Source organism: Physella acuta, unplaced genomic scaffold, assembly GCF_028476545.2.
Source record: "Physella acuta isolate Inbredline_101_S28 unplaced genomic scaffold, ASM2847654v3 ptg001237l, whole genome shotgun sequence".
NCBI lineage: Eukaryota > Metazoa > Mollusca > Gastropoda > Physidae > Physella > Physella acuta.
The window spans coordinates 621458-642967 of NW_026732753.1; the positions used below are offsets into that span (position 1 = coordinate 621458).

Here is a 21510-nt window from a genome sequence, read left to right on the forward strand (position 1 = left end):
AGAGCAGGGTATAGATAAGCATTAAAAACTTTATTGTTAGCAGAGGAAATACCATAGAGCTTAGAAATTAGATGAAATCAAACAAACAACCAGTTACAGCATGAAATCAAGCAAACAACCAGTTACAGCATGAAATCAAGCAAACAACCAGTTACAGCATGAAATCAAGCAAACAACCAGTTACAGCATGAAATCAAGCAAACAACCAGTTACAGCATGAAATCAAGCAAACAACCAGTTACAGCATGAAATCAAGCAAACAACCAGTTACAGTTACAGCATGAAATCAAGCACAGCACACAGTTAAACTGCCCTATAGTTAGGAGGGTGCTTGTCACTGTACAATAAATGAAACAACGTTCTATCACATGATGTTGTATTTTCTGGTTCCTCTTGTTGCAGTACATCACTCCTAAACTGGTGTTCAAATAGCACAAATTACTTGAGGAGATTCTTGACCTTTGACCTATCTCTAGCAGACAGCACTGCCAGTTTAAAAATCTTCAATTAAAATGTTGCGAGTTAAAAGAACAAGGCAGTTAACAATTGTTCCACAGCCAGGGTGGGCTCACAAGGACTCTCACAGCTGGGGAGGGGGTCATGACAGCACCCCCACCCCCCTCCAGCCAGGGGAGCTTTATGTGGGTTTGACCATCCCTTTCTTCTTCTCAGCATAATCAATGGTGTTGAGCAGGATCTGCCTCTCCCCATACTTGAGCTGTGCAGACATCCTGGCAGCCTCAGGCCCTTCCAGGCTTTGAGATGTGGCTTCGTCTTCCTGCAAAGTTGAATGACTCAACAACTAGGACAAGATGGAACTGTCTGTGTTGTTAGGGTGTTTACCTCTCATTTTCATTCATATGTAACATGACTTAAACAATTAAAAACATTTGTTTACATTTCATTTGATACCAACTTTAATCTTTAATTATCAAGATAAATCGGTAGTCTAGAAAATGCTTTTTGAAAAAAAGTCTTAGTTATAAAATGGCTAAGAGTTTTAACTATTACAGCGGGTTAATTTCTAAGGAGAATTTATCTGATTTGATAGACCATTTAGCACAAGTGTGTTGTCTGCTGGAGTTCTTAGGGCAGACAAATGATGTCACACTTGAAGGGGGGTCCGTAATTTTGTGACGGTGTGTGATGATGGGGAGGGTTCAGATGGTGTGACGTCACACTTTTGAGTTATAAAAAAGCAATATTAGAAAACGAGTTTTAGCCATTACTTCGTGTTTTAGAAAACGGTTTTAATAAATTGTGATAGGAATTAATTAAAATACTCTATGCTGCCCGAGTTTTTGGAAAAATATTGATGTTTTAAGAAAAATTCAACCGCAATTTTGTGTGTGTGTGTGTGTGTGTGGGGGGGTTGTAGGCTTAGGTGCGATGTCATTTTAGGGGTGGGGGGGGGGGGGGGGGTCTGGCATTTTGTGACGATGTGTGACAGAGGGTAGGGGGAGGTAAAATCATCAAAAAAAGTGTGACGTCATTTATGGATGACCCCCTAGAGTTAACTGTTCTCTGTTGTCTGCATCAAGTTATTATTTTTTAAACTTTTGTTCTGGGTCAGGGATTTTTTCACGGATTAAAATTAGATTATTATGGTGAGGCAATTCATTTTCTATGTCAGGTCAGTTTAAAATACAAGTTAAACTATTTATTTGGTGAGACATTATTTTTTACTTTCTGTCCCTTATACAAATATACTGCAGAAGGAAAGTGTTAAGTAAACACTAAACATTCATTGTCATAATCTAATCAGCATCATTGTAGAATTTGATTGATAAAACTAATTGCAATAAACAAGTTTTTAAATGACCATGAGACTTTTTACCTAGACCAAAATCTGGATTCGTTGTTTCAGCGTCCATCATTACCAAAACAATAGCTTTATAAGACTGGCCAAGCTACAAGCTATCTAAATGACTAGCACAGGAGACAAGGTCTTACTTCTAAAGTGCCAGGGTAAGCTTTAAGCAAAAGGTTGGCTCTGGTTTGTAGGAAGGTCCAAACTTTTTCTTCATTCTCACTGTTGACTTGCTGGTCTTCATCCTTCAAACTCTCCAGCTCATCAGGGCCAGGGGCTGTTTCTCCACTGTACTGGTCTTTTAGAACACCTGCAAATGGACAGTCCAGGTGTGAGATCATGTGGACAGTCCAGGTGTGGGATCATGTGGACAGTCCAGGTGTGGGATCATGTGGACAGTCCAGGTGTGGGATTATGTGGACAGTCCAGGTGTGGGATCATGTGGACAGTCCAGGTGTGGGATCATGTGGACAGTCCAGGTGTGGGGTCATGTGGACAGTACAGGTGTGGGGTCATGTGGACAGTCCAGGTGTGGGGTCATGTGGACAGTCCAGGTGTGGGATTATGTGGACAGTCCAGGTGTGGGATCATGTGGACAGTCCAGGTGTGGGATTATGTGGACAGTCCAGGTGTGGGGTCATGTGGACAGTCCAGGTGTGGGGTCATGTGGACAGTCCAGGTGTGGGATCATGTGGACAGTGTAGATTTATATATTTTGTTCAATGAAGTGTCCAACTGTCTTGTCTGTAAAGAGTTTTGACAAGAAAATTATTGCGCCCAATCAAACAGTTGACCTGACCTTCTTCCATACAGAAGACCCTGAGAAAGGCAAGCAGATCTCCATCTACTGGGAACTTTCCATTGTGGAGGTAAAATGATCTAGACCTGAGAACAGAAACAATCACCACTCAGATACTTGATATACACACAAGTATCATATTCATTATCAAATATTTAATCAATAAGTACATGAAATATACCATTCCATGCAAGAATAATTACCAATTAATCAATGCAAAAAGATGTTCCTAAAACTTACGGTGCAAGATTGAGTTTAGCAAGAAGCTCAGATTTCAAAGCAAACAGTGAGTCACCTTTACTGATACCTGGAGAGAGAATTGGTCAAGCTAAAACTTGTAGCAAGCATAGACTTCAACTCATGCTTAATTCACCAAGTTGGTGTAACAAAACATTAGCATCACAGTGTCAGAAGGTAGAGAATTGTTTTGTGGAGTAAGTCAAGGGAGAAGTTTTTTATAAACTCATATTGTGATAAACAAACCAACCCAACTTCAGGCACAATCTGTCATGTTCATTTTCTGGATACACAAACCCGTTGTGGACCAAAAACTCCCCATTGGACCTTGGACCATAAAAGATGAGGACCTGTTGATAAGAATCATTGCATCATTTCTTTACCAAACATTGATCACCTGATGCTAAAACCAAATGAAATAACCAATAAAGCAGAGATTGGAATCATCTTTTCTAGTTCTAGTCAGATGTCTTATGTTCTTACCAGCTAGACTGTGGGGAAGTACCTGATATAAATAGAATCACTGACCAGCTGGTCTATGGGGAAGTCCCTGATATAAATAGAATCACTGACCAGCTGGTCTGTGGGGAAGTACCTGATATAAATAGAATCACTGACCAGCTGGTCTGTGGGGAAGTACCTGATATAAATAGAATCACTGACCAGCTGGTCTATGGGGAAGTCCCTGATATAAATAGAATCACTGACCAGCTGGTCTATGGGGAAGTCCCTGATATAAATAGAATCACTGACCAGCTGGTCTGTGGGGAAGTCCCTGATATAAATAGAATCACTGACCAGCTGGTCTATGGGGAAGTCCCTGATATAAATAGAATCACTGACCAGCTAGTCTATGGGGAAGTCCCTGATATAAATAGAATCACTGACCAGCTGGTCTGTGGGGAAGTACCTGATATAAATAGAATCACTGACCAGCTGGTCTATGGGGAAGTCCCTGATATAAATAGAATCACTGACCAGCTGGTCTATGGGGAAGTCCCTGATATAAATAGAATCACTGACCAGCTGGTCTGTGGGGAAGTCCCTGATATAAATAGAACCACTGACCAGCTGGTCTGTGGGGAAGTCCCTGATATAAATAGAATCACTGACCAGCTGGTCTATGGGGAAGTCCCTGATATAAATAGAATCACTGACCAGCTGGTCTATGGGGAAGTCCCTGATATAAATAGAATCACTGACCAGCTGGTCTATGGGGAAGTCCCTGATATAAATAGAATCACTGACCTGTTGGTCTATGGGGAAGTTCCTGAGAGCGAAACATTCACAAGCATCCTGCTCTGAGTTGTAGTCTGATGTAAACTAAGTGACAGACAAAATAAAACAATCAAAAGTTTGGCTAAACAACTGTTGAGTTGCACCCCAGCCATGAAGTTAATATACTAAAAATATCCCAGTGTAATTAACTGACAATATCCTAGAGTGTAATTTACTGACAATATCCTTGAGTTTAATCAACTGACAATATCCTAGTGTAATCAACTGACAATATCCTAGTGTAATCAACTGACAATATCCTAGTGTAATCTACTGACAATATCTTCAAGTTTAATCAACTGACAATATCCTAGTGTAATCAACTGACAATATCCTAGTGTAATCAACTGACAATATCCTAGTGTAATCAACTGACAATATCCTAGTGTAATCAACTGACAATATCCTAGTGTAATCAACTGACAATATCCTAGTGTAATCAACTGACAATATCCTAGTGTAATCAACTGACAATATCCTAGTGTAATCAACTGACAATATCCTAGTGTAATCAACTGACAATATCCTAGTGTAATCAACTGACAATATCCTAGTGTAATCAACTGACAATATCCCAGTGTAATCAACTGACAATATCCTAGTGTAATCAACTGACAATATCCTAGTGTAATCAACTGACAATATCCCAGAGTGTAATTAACTCACAATGCCATTGGTGTGATTGCACATATCCCACAATGGAATCAACTGACAATATCCCAGAGTGTAATTAACTCACAATGCCATTGGTGTGATTGCACATATCCCACAATGGAATCAGGCCCAGTGTAGCCCTGGAGCCGTCCTTCCCTGGGATCTGGTTTTGCCTGGTCATCACAGAAGCCACAGCCCATCTGAAAATAGCCAGTCACAAGCTGTTACATGCTCTGCTGTATGTCCAACATGCATCCTGGCTTAAGTACTAGTAGCCTACTCTAACATTGTGAAAAACATTTACATTCAATTTTTTAATTCCTAACTAACACAAGTGTAAACAAACAATGTTAATACCTGTAGTTGTCATAAGTAAAATTGTCTTTCAGTAATAAATTATTAGCAGCAGGATTTTTCTGAAAACAATAAGTGTATTAGTACTTGGAAGTGGCAAAAGTTGACTGCTGATAAATATGCATTCATTCCTTCCTCAAAACTCCTACATAACCAGTGAGATAAAGTTCAGGACCAACAGAACATGCTGGTTGGCTAGCTATGGTTACCTGTAATAACCTGTAGAAATAAGCGTACTGTCTTGCTATGTTTCTGTACTGATTAATAGCATCACCTAGACAAAAAACTAGGTGTTAGAGAATGTGTTGCCACTGGTAGGAAAATGTTACTGTAGTCTAACATCTCTTCAATTCTTCAAATCACCCATCTTAAATCAGTTATGTACTAAACATCAAGTGTTAATCACTCAAATCACTGACCTTGAACTGGTGAACCTTTAAGATACTGCAGATGTTCAGAACTCCAATACAGTGGTAGACTATACTTGGATGGGAGAATATCTGCAGCACAAACATTTTATAAATGGCTAGATATTTTTTACAAACACTTTAAATACTTGCCAATCATAGATTAGACACAGCTATACATAATCATTTGTTACATATGCATAGCAATGATGTGGACATGTAACCCACCTATATAAGGTTTCCAGAAAGATTCTGGGTTCAACTTCTCATTCAGCAGATGGAGGGCCAGGGTAACATTGGGCATCACTTGAAGAATTTTATCCTCAGCAATGAGGGAACCTGAGAGAGTAGTCAAACAAGTGGCTCTAACGTATCTAATTGAGGATTGAAATGGTGCACATTTTTTAATCAAATATTTAAGTCAAATTTTAAACCAACCTAGTGATGATTTTTTTGCTGAATCCACTGTCAACATCAATTTTCTTGGTATCTGTAAAAACTTGTCATTTTCCTGATGATACAAATTATGAAACCTTTTATTTTTTACACAATAAAAACCAAATCTGTATTTTCCTAAAAAATAAAGCAATCTAAATAAGAAATACATGAATAATACCAGAAAAAGAAGTAAAGCCTTATAAAAATGTCTGGTACCTTAATGTCTCTTGTGGCCTTCAGACCATATCCAAATTGAGGAAACTCTGAGATCTCCACAGAAGATGTGTCTACTCCATGATCAGTTAACCACTTCACAAACCCAGGAAATAAGTCTGCTCTGTTCTTCTCAGGTGGTGCTAAAACTGAAACAGAGTAAAATTATGTTTGTGACTAAGTAGGCTTTATATCATTATGTTGCTGCTTATTTAATTAACTTCTTGCAATAAAGTGAAGGTATACACTAAATAAGTTTTAGTTCTTCATTTCAAACAATATTACTAGTTCCTATTTTTTAAAATAGTTTTTCATTTTTCAACAGCAGTGTAACATCAAAAGACAACCAAAACACAGTGAACTGCGTATACTCCTCAGTTTTTTTGTCTCAAATTATATAAGACAAAGAAGACAATTGTTACCTGTTTGTATTGTCCGTATCTTTTCAACCAAGCCAACAATTTCAGGATAATCCTCCCACTCTTTAGGCCCTGACTCCGGAGGCTTGGAGCAAACTGAAAAGAAAAGGCTCTGAATATCAACCCATAATTCATTAACAATGAAAAAGGACAAAAATGTATTAAATTGATCACAGTAAGACTATATGTTTATAAAGAGTATAAGCCTAGTTTAAAATGTATCCTACTTTCTAATAAACTTGTGATCAACTCTGCAGCATCTCTCTTTGCACTTTTGGACAACTCAGGAGCTGGTGTGTTTAACGTGGTGTTACTTGATGTTCCTTGAGGCTGACTAGTAGCAGAGCTACTAGCTTTGGGAGCTTTTTTGTTCTTTCTTCCCATTATTTAAAGATTTTACTAGATTTATAAAAAAAAAACTTGATTTTACATCAAAGACTAAAGTGAGGTGTGTGGAACAAAGTTTTAGAGATTTTAGAATTTAGAGTAACTCTACTATTCATGAACAACCTTAACCTAAAAAGGAGACTCCTTTCGGGTTCGAAGCACCTAATTTCTTACAGTTTGACATAGAAAGAAAACCAAAGCATAGAAATACTATCCAGCCTTATTTCCATTCACATTATAACTTTTAAATATATGCCCCCGAAACAGTCGACCCAGTCGTCCTGGTCGCAAACAAAATGTTTCCAGTATTGCCTCCTCGCGAGCGGTCTTTCCTCCTTACACGAGTGTCTAGCTTTGTGTTTCTGTGTGTAACTTTCAAACAATGCCAAAAATAATATAATTTATAGGAATGTAAAGAAAAAGAATAAGGCTTTTAATAAGGGAGAGGAAAAATTGCTAAAATAATTGCTGTATTATGTTTTACTATAAATGCTCTTCACTAGGCAAAAATTGAACATTTCCAGCCTCCTCCTACCCCCAAAAAATGTATTTAGTAAAGAAAACAGGCAAAGGTGAAAGTTAGAAGCAGACAAGTAAAAAAGTGGTTTGGGCCTGGGAACTCAGGAAATGGGAGAAATTAGGCCAGGGAGGCCCGGGCTCGAAAGGGTTAACTATAATACAGACTATACTACTATAGGCCTACTGTACTTAATACTTATAGTTATAGTAGGCCTAACTAAATCAGAAATCTGGAAATAATTTTTTTTAAAATAGGCCTATTCAATATTGAATTGAATATTCAAAAAAAAGGAGCCAGCAATATAGACCGAAATTATTACTACTAGTACTACTAGATTCTAGATCTAGAGACTTTAGGCCTACAGATTAGTTTATAGATCTAGATCTAATACATTACTCTAACATCTCTAAAAATCTAGATTGCTAGAATATAAAAAATAAAAATTAATATCTAGCCCTACACACAACACACAGTCAGTAGCACTTTAGTTGTGTAGCTGTACAGAACGTCATCATTATTTGTTGTGATCTATTTGACAAGTTAATGTTTGTGGACTTCTTATATATTTTATAATATTTGTTGATTTTTTTAAGACAAATAGGTGTAATATTAAACTTTTTTTAAAATTCATTGAATTGTGTAAATTTTTCAAGATTTTTATGAATTCACTATAAGATAAACTATGGAGTATACATTTCTACCTAAGCTATAAATGTATCAATAGATCGGCTTATAAGGGGAATCTACTCAAGATAAGTGCTTTTCGATACCGCAAAATGGCGTTCACGTTCGCAGCCTTTTGCTATATTCTTGCTCTGATTCTTACGGCTGTGCTGATATTTTTCGTAATTTATCATGTAAGAACTGCTGTTTTTTAAATATAGGGTCTTAGTTAAAAATAGCCATCAACACATATTGTACAAAGTACCATCGCTAAACATAAATGAATTAGATTTTAATCGTGTTGTGTCCCAGCCCAACTTGTAACAAATAAAAAAAAAAATAACAAATAAAAAAAGCCCCTGCCCTAGCAACCTTTTATTTATTTTTTAATTTAGGTCTTTAGGTTAACTTATAGGTAATCTATCATTTAAGTTACTAAAAATTGAAAGACTTAAATGATTTAGTTAAAAACCCAGCTGTTCGATGGTAGTTATTATGTAGTTAGTCTCATATAAATTCAATTTTCTTCAAATTATAAAAAGAATAGCATATAATTGTAGAGCTTTAAAAATGCAATCCAACAGTACCAATTTTATTAATTTAGCATAATCGGTTGATTAAATATAATTTTTTTAGTGTCGCAAATAAAATATATAGAAACGCGACCAAAAACGCAGGTAAAAAGTCAAATTCACTTGTTTTAAAGCTAGTAAGCAAGAAAAGACATGATTCTTTCTTACTATTGAAATCAGTTTGCTTATACCTACATTTTTTTACACCAAGGTGAAAGTAAATAGTTTGTATAAATTTATAAAATGCCATTTATATAATTTATTGTATGTTTTGTGATGAATTTTAAATTGGAAAATACCGCATTTGGAAGCAGAAAGGTAAATTCTACAGAACAGATGTTGTTTGGAATGTTATAGATTATAGATCTAGGCCTATATCAAAATGTTTGTTTAATAAAATTCAATTAGAGTCCACCCATTTCTGATGGGTACCTGATATACATTGGGGAAATTAAAGGTAAAAAGTAAAGGCGGCTGTGAATATCGCTGACAACACGGACAATCACTTCATATGCCGAGGTCAAGAAACATGAACTCTACTTCATCTGCCAAATAGATTGCTTTGTCTACAGAGGAATCTTAATTAATGATTACAGGGGCCTAATAAAATTGAGTTATGTTTGTAAAAACAGTAAGCTTTAAAAACTTATTTTGGTCAATATCGGAAAAAATAAAAATCTTTTCGACTAAATGGGTTGAAAAAAGCTTTGAATTTGTTTCATTGTTTGTTATTATATCTTGTATTATTTAGAATTGAAGCTTTCTTTCTTAATTACAAGTTGTATTAATTTCAAACCTTAATGTAATTTCTTTTTAATTCAGTATTAGCCTAAATGTAAGGTAGGCTACAGAATTCAGATATTACCTATGGTTTTGTGATTTTTATATGTTTATAACATTTGTGTTTATGAAATGACCTAATAAAGTTATCAAGCAAACTGTTTTATTATTATTTTAATAGGCCTGCAAGTTATAAGTACAAAATATAGATTCTAGATATCTAATCACTAGATCTAGGTCTAACTAAGTTTAAGAAAAAACTACCAAAAGGGTTTGAAATACTTAAATATAGTACTAAAAGTAGCTATGTTTTGAAAAAAAAATATCTTAAACTGGAGACATTCAATTTAAAAGTCATTATAAAAACTCCACGATCTAGATTTATTTCTAGATCTCTAGTAGGAATACAGATTTAGAGGCTTTCCCATCAGTATCAATGTACTATCTTAGCTATGTGGGAGGTCAGTACGAGTTCACTGGGAAAAAAATCGGATCTGCCGTAGGGGGGTGGGTTTAGTGCGCAAATGCTCCTGACCGATTGCCAAAAGGTACAGAAATTCTAAAGATACATTTTAAAAGAAAAATGGACGGCTGAACTGCAGTTATCAAAATATCTGTGTAAGTAGAAGTATAAATAATAATATTTTACACAAATATAGCTGTCTTTTGCTAAATCTAGCTCAATTTCCACGAAAATCGCATCCGGTCGCAATAATTTTTATATCAGCTTGTCGGCCATTCAACGATCTATCACGTGTAGCAGACGCCAAACAGATTTACCCGTATGGTATTGCGCGAATGCTATTTTTAGCAACAGTGCCGAGACGCGATCGAAAAAAACGAACTAGAAAGTGGCCATAAAAAAGCGGGTCAGGGGAGGTAATTCAACTCGCGTTATGAGACTAGCTATATTATGTTGTATTTGTCTTTTAAAAACACCTAAGCCTATTATTTTTGTTGCATGGGTCTGACCGCACTATCCCTTCATATGCTGAGAAGACAGAAACAGGTGAACTCTACTCCCGACAGGCAACTTTATCATTCACATCTAAAAAATAATGTAAAAAAAATTTAACATTGAAGTGGTGTATCTCTAACCCGTACTTCCCGCATGGTAACTTAACTATTACACTATCATCTCAGCTATTTAGGCACTTCAGCTTAGGTGAGGAATAAATGGGGTACTTTACGTAGATTTAGACTGAGTCAGTGTAAGAAACTTTGCACAAATAGACCCTATTATTTCAAATGAAATTTTATCCTAAATTAGCCAATTCCATAGATAAACAAACAAAGATTTAGGCCTATATGAAATAATCAAGGCCTGAAATAGTTTAGTACAGAAACACATTATTGGCATTGAATCTAGATCTAGATAGAGCTAGAGTCTAGATCTAGAATCTACGGATGGCTTAAGTGTAGTTTTTCTGTAGCTCTTGATCTAGATTCTAAGTTGATAAAGTAAATTTTATAAGCTTAGGCCGAGAAAATTGTATATATTTCACAGCATACATCTTGATCAGTAAATCTAAATCAAATTTGAATGAAGAAGTTCATTTCTTTATACTAAAAAATTGGAAGATGACGCCATTAGTTTTGTGTTCTTTCCTCAGTTTAACCTTGTGACATGTGACGTCATTATTTTTTGCCTTCATGTCACGACAATAAACACTTTAGTTAGAAATGTGTTTCTACATTAGAATATGCCTTTATTTGAATTTTCCTTCATTAAATAAAATTTAGTTTATACATTTATAACGTTCACCATATTATTTTCAACAATAGTCTCTTTAAGTCCTCAATATATCGCTGAACATACTGATGACATTGCCAAAAAATATTGCGGACAGAGAGAGAGAGAGAAGTGCGCACATAGACTTTTATGTAGTAGGATATATATATATATATATATATATATATATATATATATATATATATATATATATGAGCTGACCTGCGACGTAGCATACATCGCTATTTGGTTGTTTTAATTCCTATTTTTCAATAATTCATAAAATGTGAATATTCGAAACTACCAATGCTGCGACTGAAAAAAATTTGCTTTAAAACACTATCAGTAGCTAGTGAAGGACAGTTATCCTCACCCTCACTTTCCACACCTTCCCCCCCCCCCCCCCCATAACCCGTGAAAGCAGTTGTCTTTGACAACAGTTTACAGATGACAATGAAAAGAGCAAGCAGATCATGTTATTACCTCCCCTTAATTTTAAATAGTTTAAAAACTAAATTATCTGCCCCTAATAGCCGTCACTACAATTGTAAACAGCTCACCAGACTGTCTTAGTTAAAGTAATTAAGAATAAGAGGCTTACCTTAAGTCTTGAGTTGCACTTGTAACTTAAACCCAGGTTCAAGACTAAAAATTATTCATTAATTATTAAGACTAATTGATTATTAGATCTCCTATAATAAATAATAGGTAATAATTATTACTATTTAAGACTTAATTTAAGAATAAGACCCAAGTTACTAACCTAAAAACCTTACAGCTTAACACCACCTGATGGTCCTACTACTTAATTTTTCTTATGAAGTTATGATTGTTACACAAGCAATAGTACCCAGTATAACAAGGCAGAAAACCTATACCTGTCTGAAAACAGTATTCCTGGGGTAGTAGTCTGTTACTGGCTACTTAGCAGAAATGACTATTACCCAGGGGGGGGGGGGAGGTAAATTCTCACTGTCATGAATAAAAAAACTGCTAGCCCTTGCATTATTTTAGGGCAGAACTATAGGCCTAACTTGTGATTTTTTAAAATAGTTTTAACTCAAGAAGAAAAGATTTTTTTTTGGAAGGGACACTTCACTAGTAGATCTATGTAAAATATGAAAATATGTAAAATTTGGGGTAGATAAGGAATTCTGGAGATTCGATTTTTAGCTGACTGATTTTAACTAAGCAAATTTTTCAGTAAAAATTATTTATAGCCTATTAGGTTACCCATTGGGAATAATATGCACTTGTAAGTATGTAAAATGGTGTAATACTATTACAAAATGATTATATTTTATGGTTTTTAATAATTTATATGGATTAACCACAACTTAACCAAAATTTCTGCCTTTTCCAGATCATAGCATTTGATGAACTGAAAACTGACTATAAAAATCCAATTGATCAGTGCAATAGTTTGAATCCTGTAAGTATATTTTTGATCCAGCATGCCATTTAAAATATATTATGATAATAATGTAAATTGTATGATACATCAATACACAATAAGGCTACAGTGTCTACTTTTTGTCTTCCACTACCAGCTTGTGATTCCAGAATATGCCATCCACATCTTCTTTACACTATTATTTTTGTTTGCTGCACAATATGGTACTGTGCTGTTCAACATGCCATTGATTGTCTACCATATTAGAAGGTAAGCTTTGGGTTTTTTTATTTTTATTTCTAGTTCAGGTTTTATAAACATACTGGTTAGGTTTTTTTTGGTACTGTAATAAACATTGTTGACAAAGTGTGTAGCTTCCTGTTATTAGATAAAATATATTTGATAAAATGGTTATTAGTCATACTAATTACTATGTCTATGAATGACAATCAAATGAAACCTTAGTTTTTGTTGAGCATTACCCTGTTCTTCTAGCCAAGCACTATTTAGTGCCATTCTTTTTGTGTGATTTTATTCATGAAGTGACTGCACACTAATTAACATCATTATACTGGTATTATTGTAATTTTACTTATGAACGATTCAATTTTTTAAAAACATTATTTTATTTAATAAGAAATTGTAATTTTTTCTAGTTAGTTTTGCATTGTAGAAAGTAAAACTACCTGCCCATGTTCTTGCTGTTTACTTGTAAGGACTTATAATTAGACCTATTTCTGCAGGTACTTGAATCGTCCTGTCATGAGTGGTTTAGGGCTGTATGACCCCACATCAATAATGAATGCTGATGAACTCGGTCGTGCTCAAAAAGAAGGTTGGGTCAAGCTTGGATTCTACCTCATCTCCTTTTTCTACTATTTATACAGGTATTCAAGTGCATTCTTCATTCAGTTCTTTGTTTTTATCATTTAGTCATCTTTAGAAATAAAAATAGTAAATAGGTAGCAGACATCTGTACTGTAACGTTGTCATATAAAACAGTTGTGTGGCCAGCTCTATGCACTTTCTCAGACTTCATTCAGGTGCATAACAAAGGTGGGTGGACACAGGGACATTATATGGACTTAAGTAGGGGGTCAAAATCAGCATCTTGGAGTTCAACTACTGGACCTAGTCATTACAGACACATTTTGAGTTCCTACGAAGTGGCATAGAGCTTTATATTTCTTTTATGAGTGACCATTGAATTTGTTAACAACATAGAATTTCTTGGTGACAGTTTTAAAATGTTTTGTCCACAGCATGATCTACGTGCTGGTGTCATCATGATCCACCAATGGAATGGCAGTGTCTTGTACAAAGTGGATGTGTGTTCTGGCTGTTGTTTCCTGATTCAACTTTTTTATTTAGCAATAAGTCATTTTACCCTATTCTTATTTTTGTGCCAAGTTAAATGCTGCTTGTTACTGAACACTTTAAATTTACCTTTTGTAACCAAATACAACGGTAAACAAACATGCAAATGAATTGAGCTTGCTTGGAAAAAAAACTAACTTATGTTACATTATTTATCATTTTTTTAAAAAATGTGTTAAAAATTAAAGAAATAAACCTACCGTCTGCCATTAAATCTAGTTGACCACATTGGAAGCTAATGTGAAATGACATACATGTGTGTTAAGATATTTTGATGTGTGTTGTTGCACCATGGTTATCTACCTTTACTTATCACATCCACATTGTCAAATCACTTGTTGTGTTAAAATAACTATCATTTACTTTGTTTTTACTTTTGTTTTTAGTATTCATGGGGTTTTTTTAAAAGAAGGGGGGGGGGAGTAGAATAAAAGTTAAGACCAGGAGGTCAGAATAACGATAAAATTCCTTATAAAAATACATTTTTATTGTATAATATTGCAACCAAAGATTTTCATTTAGAAAGACATTCTTTAAATTGAGTAGATCAACTTGCCAGTAAGGAAACAATAGGCTTGCTCCTTTATATACATTTTTCAGAATTTTAAGATATTTTATTAGCCAGTAAAGATATATACTCTTTCAACCAACCTATTAGAAGGTAGGCCCATGAGACCTTCCTACCACACTAGAATTGTTTAGAGAAATGTCCTGTCACTTCATCATCATCCACATGTTCAATCATATTGGTACAGTCTTCATTCTTGTACTTAGATATGTGATACATTATGATGGTAATGTAATACAAACAGATGGTATTTGTGTCTAATCTGAGGTAAATGTGAATGTCACATTACAGTCTACCTAATGCTGAGTTTCTATTAGTTTCACCAGGCACAGTTCCCCTGGCTAGGTCAGGCTGAAGTATAAAATACTTGGTTTTTCTTTTACTATATACAGAATTTGTTTCATTTATTATTACATCCATCTCACTATAGCTTACTAATGCCAGTACAAGAAATATTATAGTTTGATTTTCCGTTACTGCAACAACAATAAAAGTTATGCATTTCTTCTTAATATGATAAATGTTATAAAAATGCAAACATTGTGTAATTTAGCTTTGCATTGAAATTTTAAGTGTTGATTAATTTTTCAATTTAAATGTTGTAAACTCACTGAACAGATTTTATAATTTCATATTGAACAAAGTAAGGTAATCTATGTACATATGCTTGAGTTTGTCACTCTGTGTTACCATTCATACCTTTAGTATGCTTTAGAAGACATCCCAATGGCTGTTGTCAGTCATGATATCAACTGCCAGATGCTTTTTAAATAATAAAACAAGTGCAGCGTTATACAGTGCCGGTAGTTGTCTATCCCATTGTTGTTTTTTCTAATTTAAAGTTTTCTAAATAAAAGGCTAAAAAGAACATTGTTATTCTTGGTTTTACTAAGCATTCATTCAATTTTATTTAAGCGTTTGACAGCCATTATACAATTTGTTCTGACTTACCTCCACTACTTTCGTATCTTTATAACTCAGCTATTTTAATACTTAATCACTATCTGGTAGTTTTTATGAACTTGTGAAAAATATCTCAATTAACAGTGATTATACCTTGGAGTTGTCCAGGAATTTTACTTTCCTGGGCTCTACTAATGCTTGTAACCTTGACAAAGAGATAATAGTCAAAACATTGTTATATATTAGGGAGAGTTGGCTTTTAGTAAACAATTCGGAAATGATTGTTACTAGAGGGTGTGCACAGGTATGGTATTTATAAAAAAAAAAAAATAAGCTTGTTATTCAAACTTTAAAATTAGGACTTAGTAGTAAAAATCAATTGACTGCAAAATATATACACCAATATCGTTAAATTTTTATTTGTTTTTATGCATTATACTATGATTATTAGTGTATTATAAGGGGGTCATCCATAAATGACGTCACGCTTACACATCATCACAAAAAGTCAGACCCCCCCCCCCCCCTAAAATGTCACACCTCAGCATACCCCCCCCCCCCCACCTCAAAGTTGCAGTTGAATTTTTCTTAAAATACGATATTTTTCCAAAATCTTGTCTGAACTCTGTCAACATAGAGTATTTTAATCAATTCCTAGCCGATTACAATTTATTAAAACAGTTTTCTAAACGCGAAATAACGGCTAAAATTCGTATTCTAACATTGCTTTTTTATAATGCAAAAGTGTGACGTCACACCATTTAACCCCCCCCCCCTCATCTCAAAATTAAGGACCCCCCCACCCCTACGAGTGTATCGTCATTTATGGACGACCCCTAACTTCACTTAAGCCATTATAAACTAACGAGCCGACCCGCGGCGTTTCATACGCCGATATTTAGTTGTTTTATTTTCTACTTTTCAGTCATTCATAATGTGTGAATTCGACAGTATCAACGCTGCCACTGAAAATATTTGCTTTAAAACACGATCAGTAGGCCGTTAAAGACGATACCCCCCACCCTCCTTTGCCCGAACCCCAACCCTACACCCCCACCCCCATGAACGCAGTTACCTCCCCTAAGTTTAAAATAGTTTCAATCTAAATTATCTGCCCCTAATAGGCGTCACTAAACCCGGCTGTATGATTGTAAAAATTTAGCGTGACGACAGCTCACCAGACCATGTGGGGGTGGTGGAGGTTGATTTATGCCTAGTGAAGAAGAGAGGGGACTGCAAGGCGCGCTTACAGCTTGTTTTCTAGCGTCTCCCAGAAGAGAATTATATATATAATAATTCTCTGCGTCAGCTTTCTAACATCTATCGGCATCTATGCCCCCCCCCCTACGAGTGTATCGTCATTTATGGACGACCCCTAACTTCACTCAGTGGCGTGCAGAGGGGGGGGGGGGGGCGGAGGGGGCCCAGGCCCCGGGCAGCCACATCAAGGGGGCATCCAAAGGGGGTAAAAAAATGATTTTATTTTTTTTTAAATTTTTAATTTTTAATTTTTTTTTTTTTTTTTTTTTTTTTTTTTTTTTTAGGAAATCTAAATGTCTACTAAGGTTTGTCTACCTAGGCAGAATTATCAAATTATCACAATTTGCCGAATTCACCGAAATGTGTATATACAATCAACACATGGCACTGCTATAGTCATCGTACTGTCCGTGTCGTACAACCTTCAGGGAGAAAGGGGCATCGGTGAAGGGTAGTGGTGTAGTAGTCATTGATATTCCCCGAATAAATGTATGCAGTCTTTCAATTAATAGAGTATCTGATACTTGTGTAGGTAGGGGCATCTTTTAGAGAACACACCCATAATCATTTTATACACTTGTGGTCATCCATAGAGTATTAAAGCCCATGATTATAATTTACACACTGTAGGGGCATCTTTTAGAGAACACGCCCATAATCATTTTATACTTTGTGGTCATCCATAGAGTATTAAAGCCCATGATTATAATTTACACATTGTAGGGGCATCTTTAATGTAATTTGCTTATATTCATCATAATACTTTTGAAAGGCATCCAAACAGTAATTATGCCCGCATACATTTTATATATCATCAGGGCATCTTTAAAGTAATTTACTTGTATTCACGTTTGTATTTATATAATTATAGCAATTATGCCCATATTCGTTTATATATTATCGGATATTTATTATGCTTATATTCATTATTGAATGTCTGAAGGGCATCCCTACAGTAATTATGTCCTTGTTCGCTTTATATTTTATCGGGCATCTTTATTATGTTTCTATTCATTGCATAATGTTTGTAGGGCATCCTTATTTATTATGATGGACGTAACGGCATTCGTAGACTGATTAAGCACACAGCCTATTGTTTTTTTTTATTCTAATGATATTCTTTATTCATTTGGATTTTTGTGTACGGTTAAATACAAACTTTCAAGTCCGTACTGTTTTGATACACTGGGCCGGGCCGAGTTGACTTCAATTTAAAGTTGTCCTTAAGTCTCACGCTTCTTAATTAGGAGTCATCCATTTATGACGTCCACACTGGGGGGGGGGGGGGGGGGGGGGAGGGGGTCCGAAAAAAAATGACTTTTGTGGACAGGGGGAGGGGGGGGGTTGGCCCAATGTGGACGTCCACACATTAAATCTAACATTATTTTTGGTAGGCGGGGTTATCCCAGTTCAGTTGTGAGAGGGGTGGAAGGGGGGGGGGGCATAGCACGCTGTCCTTGTTCAGGTGTGGGACAGGAGGGGGGGGCGTTAATACACACTAGCATCAACGTTGGACTCAGTAATATAACAGTGTCAATGCGACTACAAGTGTGCGAAATAATGGTCTAGTCAAAACACCGCAAAATATGCTAAATTAAATGATTTGTATCAAAAGGCGTATCCTTCCAAATTGAAATATCAACTTCAAAAAGAGGTTAATAGCCTATGGCTTAATTTAAAGAGGCAGCCAGAAGAACAATTTAATTTACAGCTAAATTAAGGGTCTGACATAGCATAGTGGATTTTTAAACACAGGCCGATGTAGAAGCAGGGGCGTAGCGAGGGGGGGGGGCGGGGGGGGGGTGCGGACCGCACAGGGTGACACCATTTAGGGGGGTGACACCAAGGCAAAAAAATAGCGAAATATATATATACTTGAGGGGGGGTGCAAATCGAAAGTTTGAGGGGGGGGGGGGGGGTTGCAAATCGAAAACTTGAGGGGGGGGGGTGCAAATCGAAAGTTTGGGGGGGGGGGGGGTGTGCAAATCGAAAACTTGAAAGTTTGTCCCCGGGAAGGGTCGCGACGCCTCTGGGGGGGTGACACCATTAAGTGCCGCACCGGGTGACACCCGACCTCGCTACGCCACTGTGTAGAAGTGTTGTTTTTTTAGGGCTGGCAGCTTTAGCCAAACAATGTACACTTCTGTTATATTCAAGGTTCAGATACTTTGAGAGTATCTAGCATCACCTATCTCTTTAAAGAGTTGACGTTTTGACCAAGTGGTTTAGAGAAAAAATCTGAAACATCTCTAGTTCAATGCACACTCTCACCTGTATTGGTTACACTATAGGAATTCCTAAACAGGCCAAGAGAGAAACATCCCATAAATAAAGGCGTGTCTGACGTCCTAATTGTAGACACGGACAGCGTTTTTGTCCCTGCGGTCCCGGGTGGTAATACAATACCGGATGAGACTCTTTTGTAGTGCATCACAGCCCCCCCCCCCTCCCCACCACGACACGTCCGCAATTGTCTCCCCCCTTTCCAACCCCTCTCCCCCCCCCCCCCCCCCCCCCCAAGTTCCAACCATTTACTCCATTTGGATTTAGCTGGCTGTAGTCAAAGTTTTCATCTCAATTAAGATAAGTACAATTTTTAAAAAAAAAGTATATATATATATATATATATATATATATATATATATATATATATATATATATATATATATATATATGTATTTATGGGGGGCATCTTCCGCTTGAGTTTGCCCCGGGCATCTACATAGGTCTGCACGCCACTGACTTCACTTAAGCCATTATGATTATAAACTAATTGTTAATTCTCTGATTCAGCTTTCTAACATCTATCGGCATCTATGCCGTATCCTATATTCGGCGTTCTATAGTATTAATAGCGTGTAGTATTCCAGCACTGTTCTATTAATACTGTTGTACTATAAAAATGTAACTACAGCTCAACGTTATGTAGATCTATGTGTACTCAAAGAACCATTTGACCCAAATCTAGGTTAGGTGGTTTTTCCAGGGCCACAAAAACACTGAATCTTCAACTCGATGTAAGACAATTAGACAAAAAAAGCAACATGCCCGGTTGGACTTGCCGCGAATAGGCTGCGTTTTATCTGTATGTGCAAGCATTTTGTATTTAATCTTGATTAATTTTGTAAAATTAAGATTGCTATTGGAATTGTATTAATAAATTTTTAAAAATTAATACTAAACGAATTCAATCAATAATATTATTAATATACTGTTATACAAATAAAACGTAGATATATTTTTACAGGGCACTATATTACATCAAGGCTGAATGATGACATAACAAGATCTGGATTCCAGTCAGCTGTGCGGATTTTTCTACAATCATGTCGTCTGCTCCTACCGAAACATAAGTAAGATTTTGCAGGCCAATACCTAGTTTAAATGTACGGTATCTAGATTTATAGATCTAAACGCAACAAATTAGCCTAAATCATTTTTTTTAGAATAAATACGTTTCGTTAAACATATTATTATTATTGATCTAGATCTAAGAATCTATTTAAAAGTAAAAAAAACACGCCAGAAACGTCTGAGAACTGTGGCCTACTTTCGTTTTTACTTATAACCCACAAGATTAGGCCTATTAATTTTTATTTTATTATTATAATTAGATTTAGATAGTTCTAGTAGATTATATTTTTTATTATTCTTTTTTTTTATTGCTGTGCCTTTAGTTCTAGATCTAGATCTAGAGATCTAGGTCTATTGCTCTCCTATTTTTAAAAAAGTAGACCGATTAGTTAGGCCTAACGCCCTATTAATCTAATGTGTAATTTTAATAATATTGTGTTTATTAATAAGTTTAATGTGTAAGTCACAGTCTAGTACATTTCTATTAGTATTATTAGGCTAAATTAGGCCTACTACTTACTAATTATTATTACTTATTATTACTAGATTTCTAGATCTTTGTATATTTCTCCTCTAGGCCCTAGTTACTAGATCTAGTTCTGATTTCTAACCAATAGTAATATAGTACTAGATCTAGAATCTAGTAATATAGTCATATTAATTATGATATTAATATTACTAGCAGTGATGTAGCTGTAGGATAGGGGGACCGCCACCCCGGGCACGACCCTTATGGGGGCGCGAAAAGGGGTAGAAAAAATGTTACGCTCATCTTAAGCTGCAGTAATGAATTATACACAGTCAAAATTAAGAAGATAAATGGCTACAAAACAAAGGCTTTACACATGGATTTAACTGTTTTCTAACTGAATAGTAAAGACAAATACCTTTAACTTAAAGGCTTTAAGAGTCAGTAACCCGTAAAAACTGTACACCAGCTTTTTCCAAGATGGGGATGGGGATTGGGGAGGTTACTGTTTAGTTAATCTAAATTGGAAGGATTTACCCCAGATTGGTGAGTAAATAAATAATTCAAAATCATTCACTTAGAAAAGAAACCAATTGTAATGCATAAAACGTAAGATTTCTCCCGCCAGTCTTGATTAATTCTTTGAAGTTAAATTTACTTCTCTCTGCTTTAATGTGAGAGATTTGAGACTTTTATTTGACTGCAATGCATTTTGCCTGGATCCTTTGTATTAAAGGGAAATAAATATCACAGATTCCTATTTGGCTATCTAACCAGTAAAATAGCATTCAGTGGAAGATGATACTGTTTGGTTGAAAATTTTAAGAGCTTAAAAAATATATATAACCAGGGTTTTTATATTTAAAACTATCTAATAAACTTTTTTGACTATAAAATTAAAGTGATGAGCATTTCATTGTTTC

The 21510-nt window shown here is 35.6% G+C and overlaps 3 protein-coding genes across 7 annotated transcripts in view; 2 read left to right on the plus strand and 1 right to left on the minus strand.

Annotated features, from left to right (window-relative positions):
• Positions 1-9: 9 nt before the first annotated feature.
• On the minus strand, positions 10-8047 carry LOC131957381 (actin-histidine N-methyltransferase). 4 transcript variants are annotated; one of them, XM_059322159.1, is made up of 16 exons: positions 7988-8047; positions 6837-7008; positions 6613-6705; positions 6194-6339; positions 5978-6050; positions 5768-5878; positions 5552-5632; positions 5342-5406; positions 5136-5194; positions 4864-4978; positions 4095-4169; positions 3097-3196; positions 2850-2916; positions 2610-2695; positions 1954-2120; positions 10-778 (listed from the first exon to the last, which is right to left on the minus strand). In XM_059322159.1, the coding sequence occupies exons 2-16, from the start codon at positions 6991-6993 to the stop codon at positions 638-640; spliced, it is 1536 nt and encodes a 511-aa protein (XP_059178142.1). In that variant the 5' UTR covers positions 6994-7008; positions 7988-8047; the 3' UTR covers positions 10-637. The 4 variants fall into 4 exon arrangements, with proteins under 4 accessions (XP_059178142.1, XP_059178140.1, XP_059178141.1 ...); XM_059322157.1 differs by having other exon boundaries at positions 7977-8047; XM_059322158.1 differs by having other exon boundaries at positions 7981-8039.
• A 217-nt stretch (positions 8048-8264) lies between these two features.
• LOC131957382 (protein cornichon homolog 1) lies at positions 8265-15471 on the plus strand. The gene is made up of 5 exons (XM_059322161.1): positions 8265-8373; positions 12627-12695; positions 12814-12926; positions 13400-13543; positions 13919-15471. Exons 1-5 carry the CDS (start codon positions 8293-8295, stop codon positions 13944-13946), a joined length of 435 nt encoding a protein of 144 aa, XP_059178144.1. The 5' UTR covers positions 8265-8292; the 3' UTR covers positions 13947-15471.
• Positions 15472-20087: 4616 nt separating this feature from the next.
• LOC131957386 (uncharacterized) overlaps positions 20088-21510 on the plus strand; it is an 81182-nt gene continuing 79759 nt past the window's right edge. The window contains exon 1 of one of the 2 annotated variants that reach the window (XM_059322170.1): positions 20088-20150. The gene's annotated coding sequence lies outside the window, so the exon portion shown is untranslated. Of the gene's footprint in view, positions 20151-21082; positions 21134-21510 lie in introns of those variants that run through there. The other variant, XM_059322169.1, reaches the window with a different exon arrangement.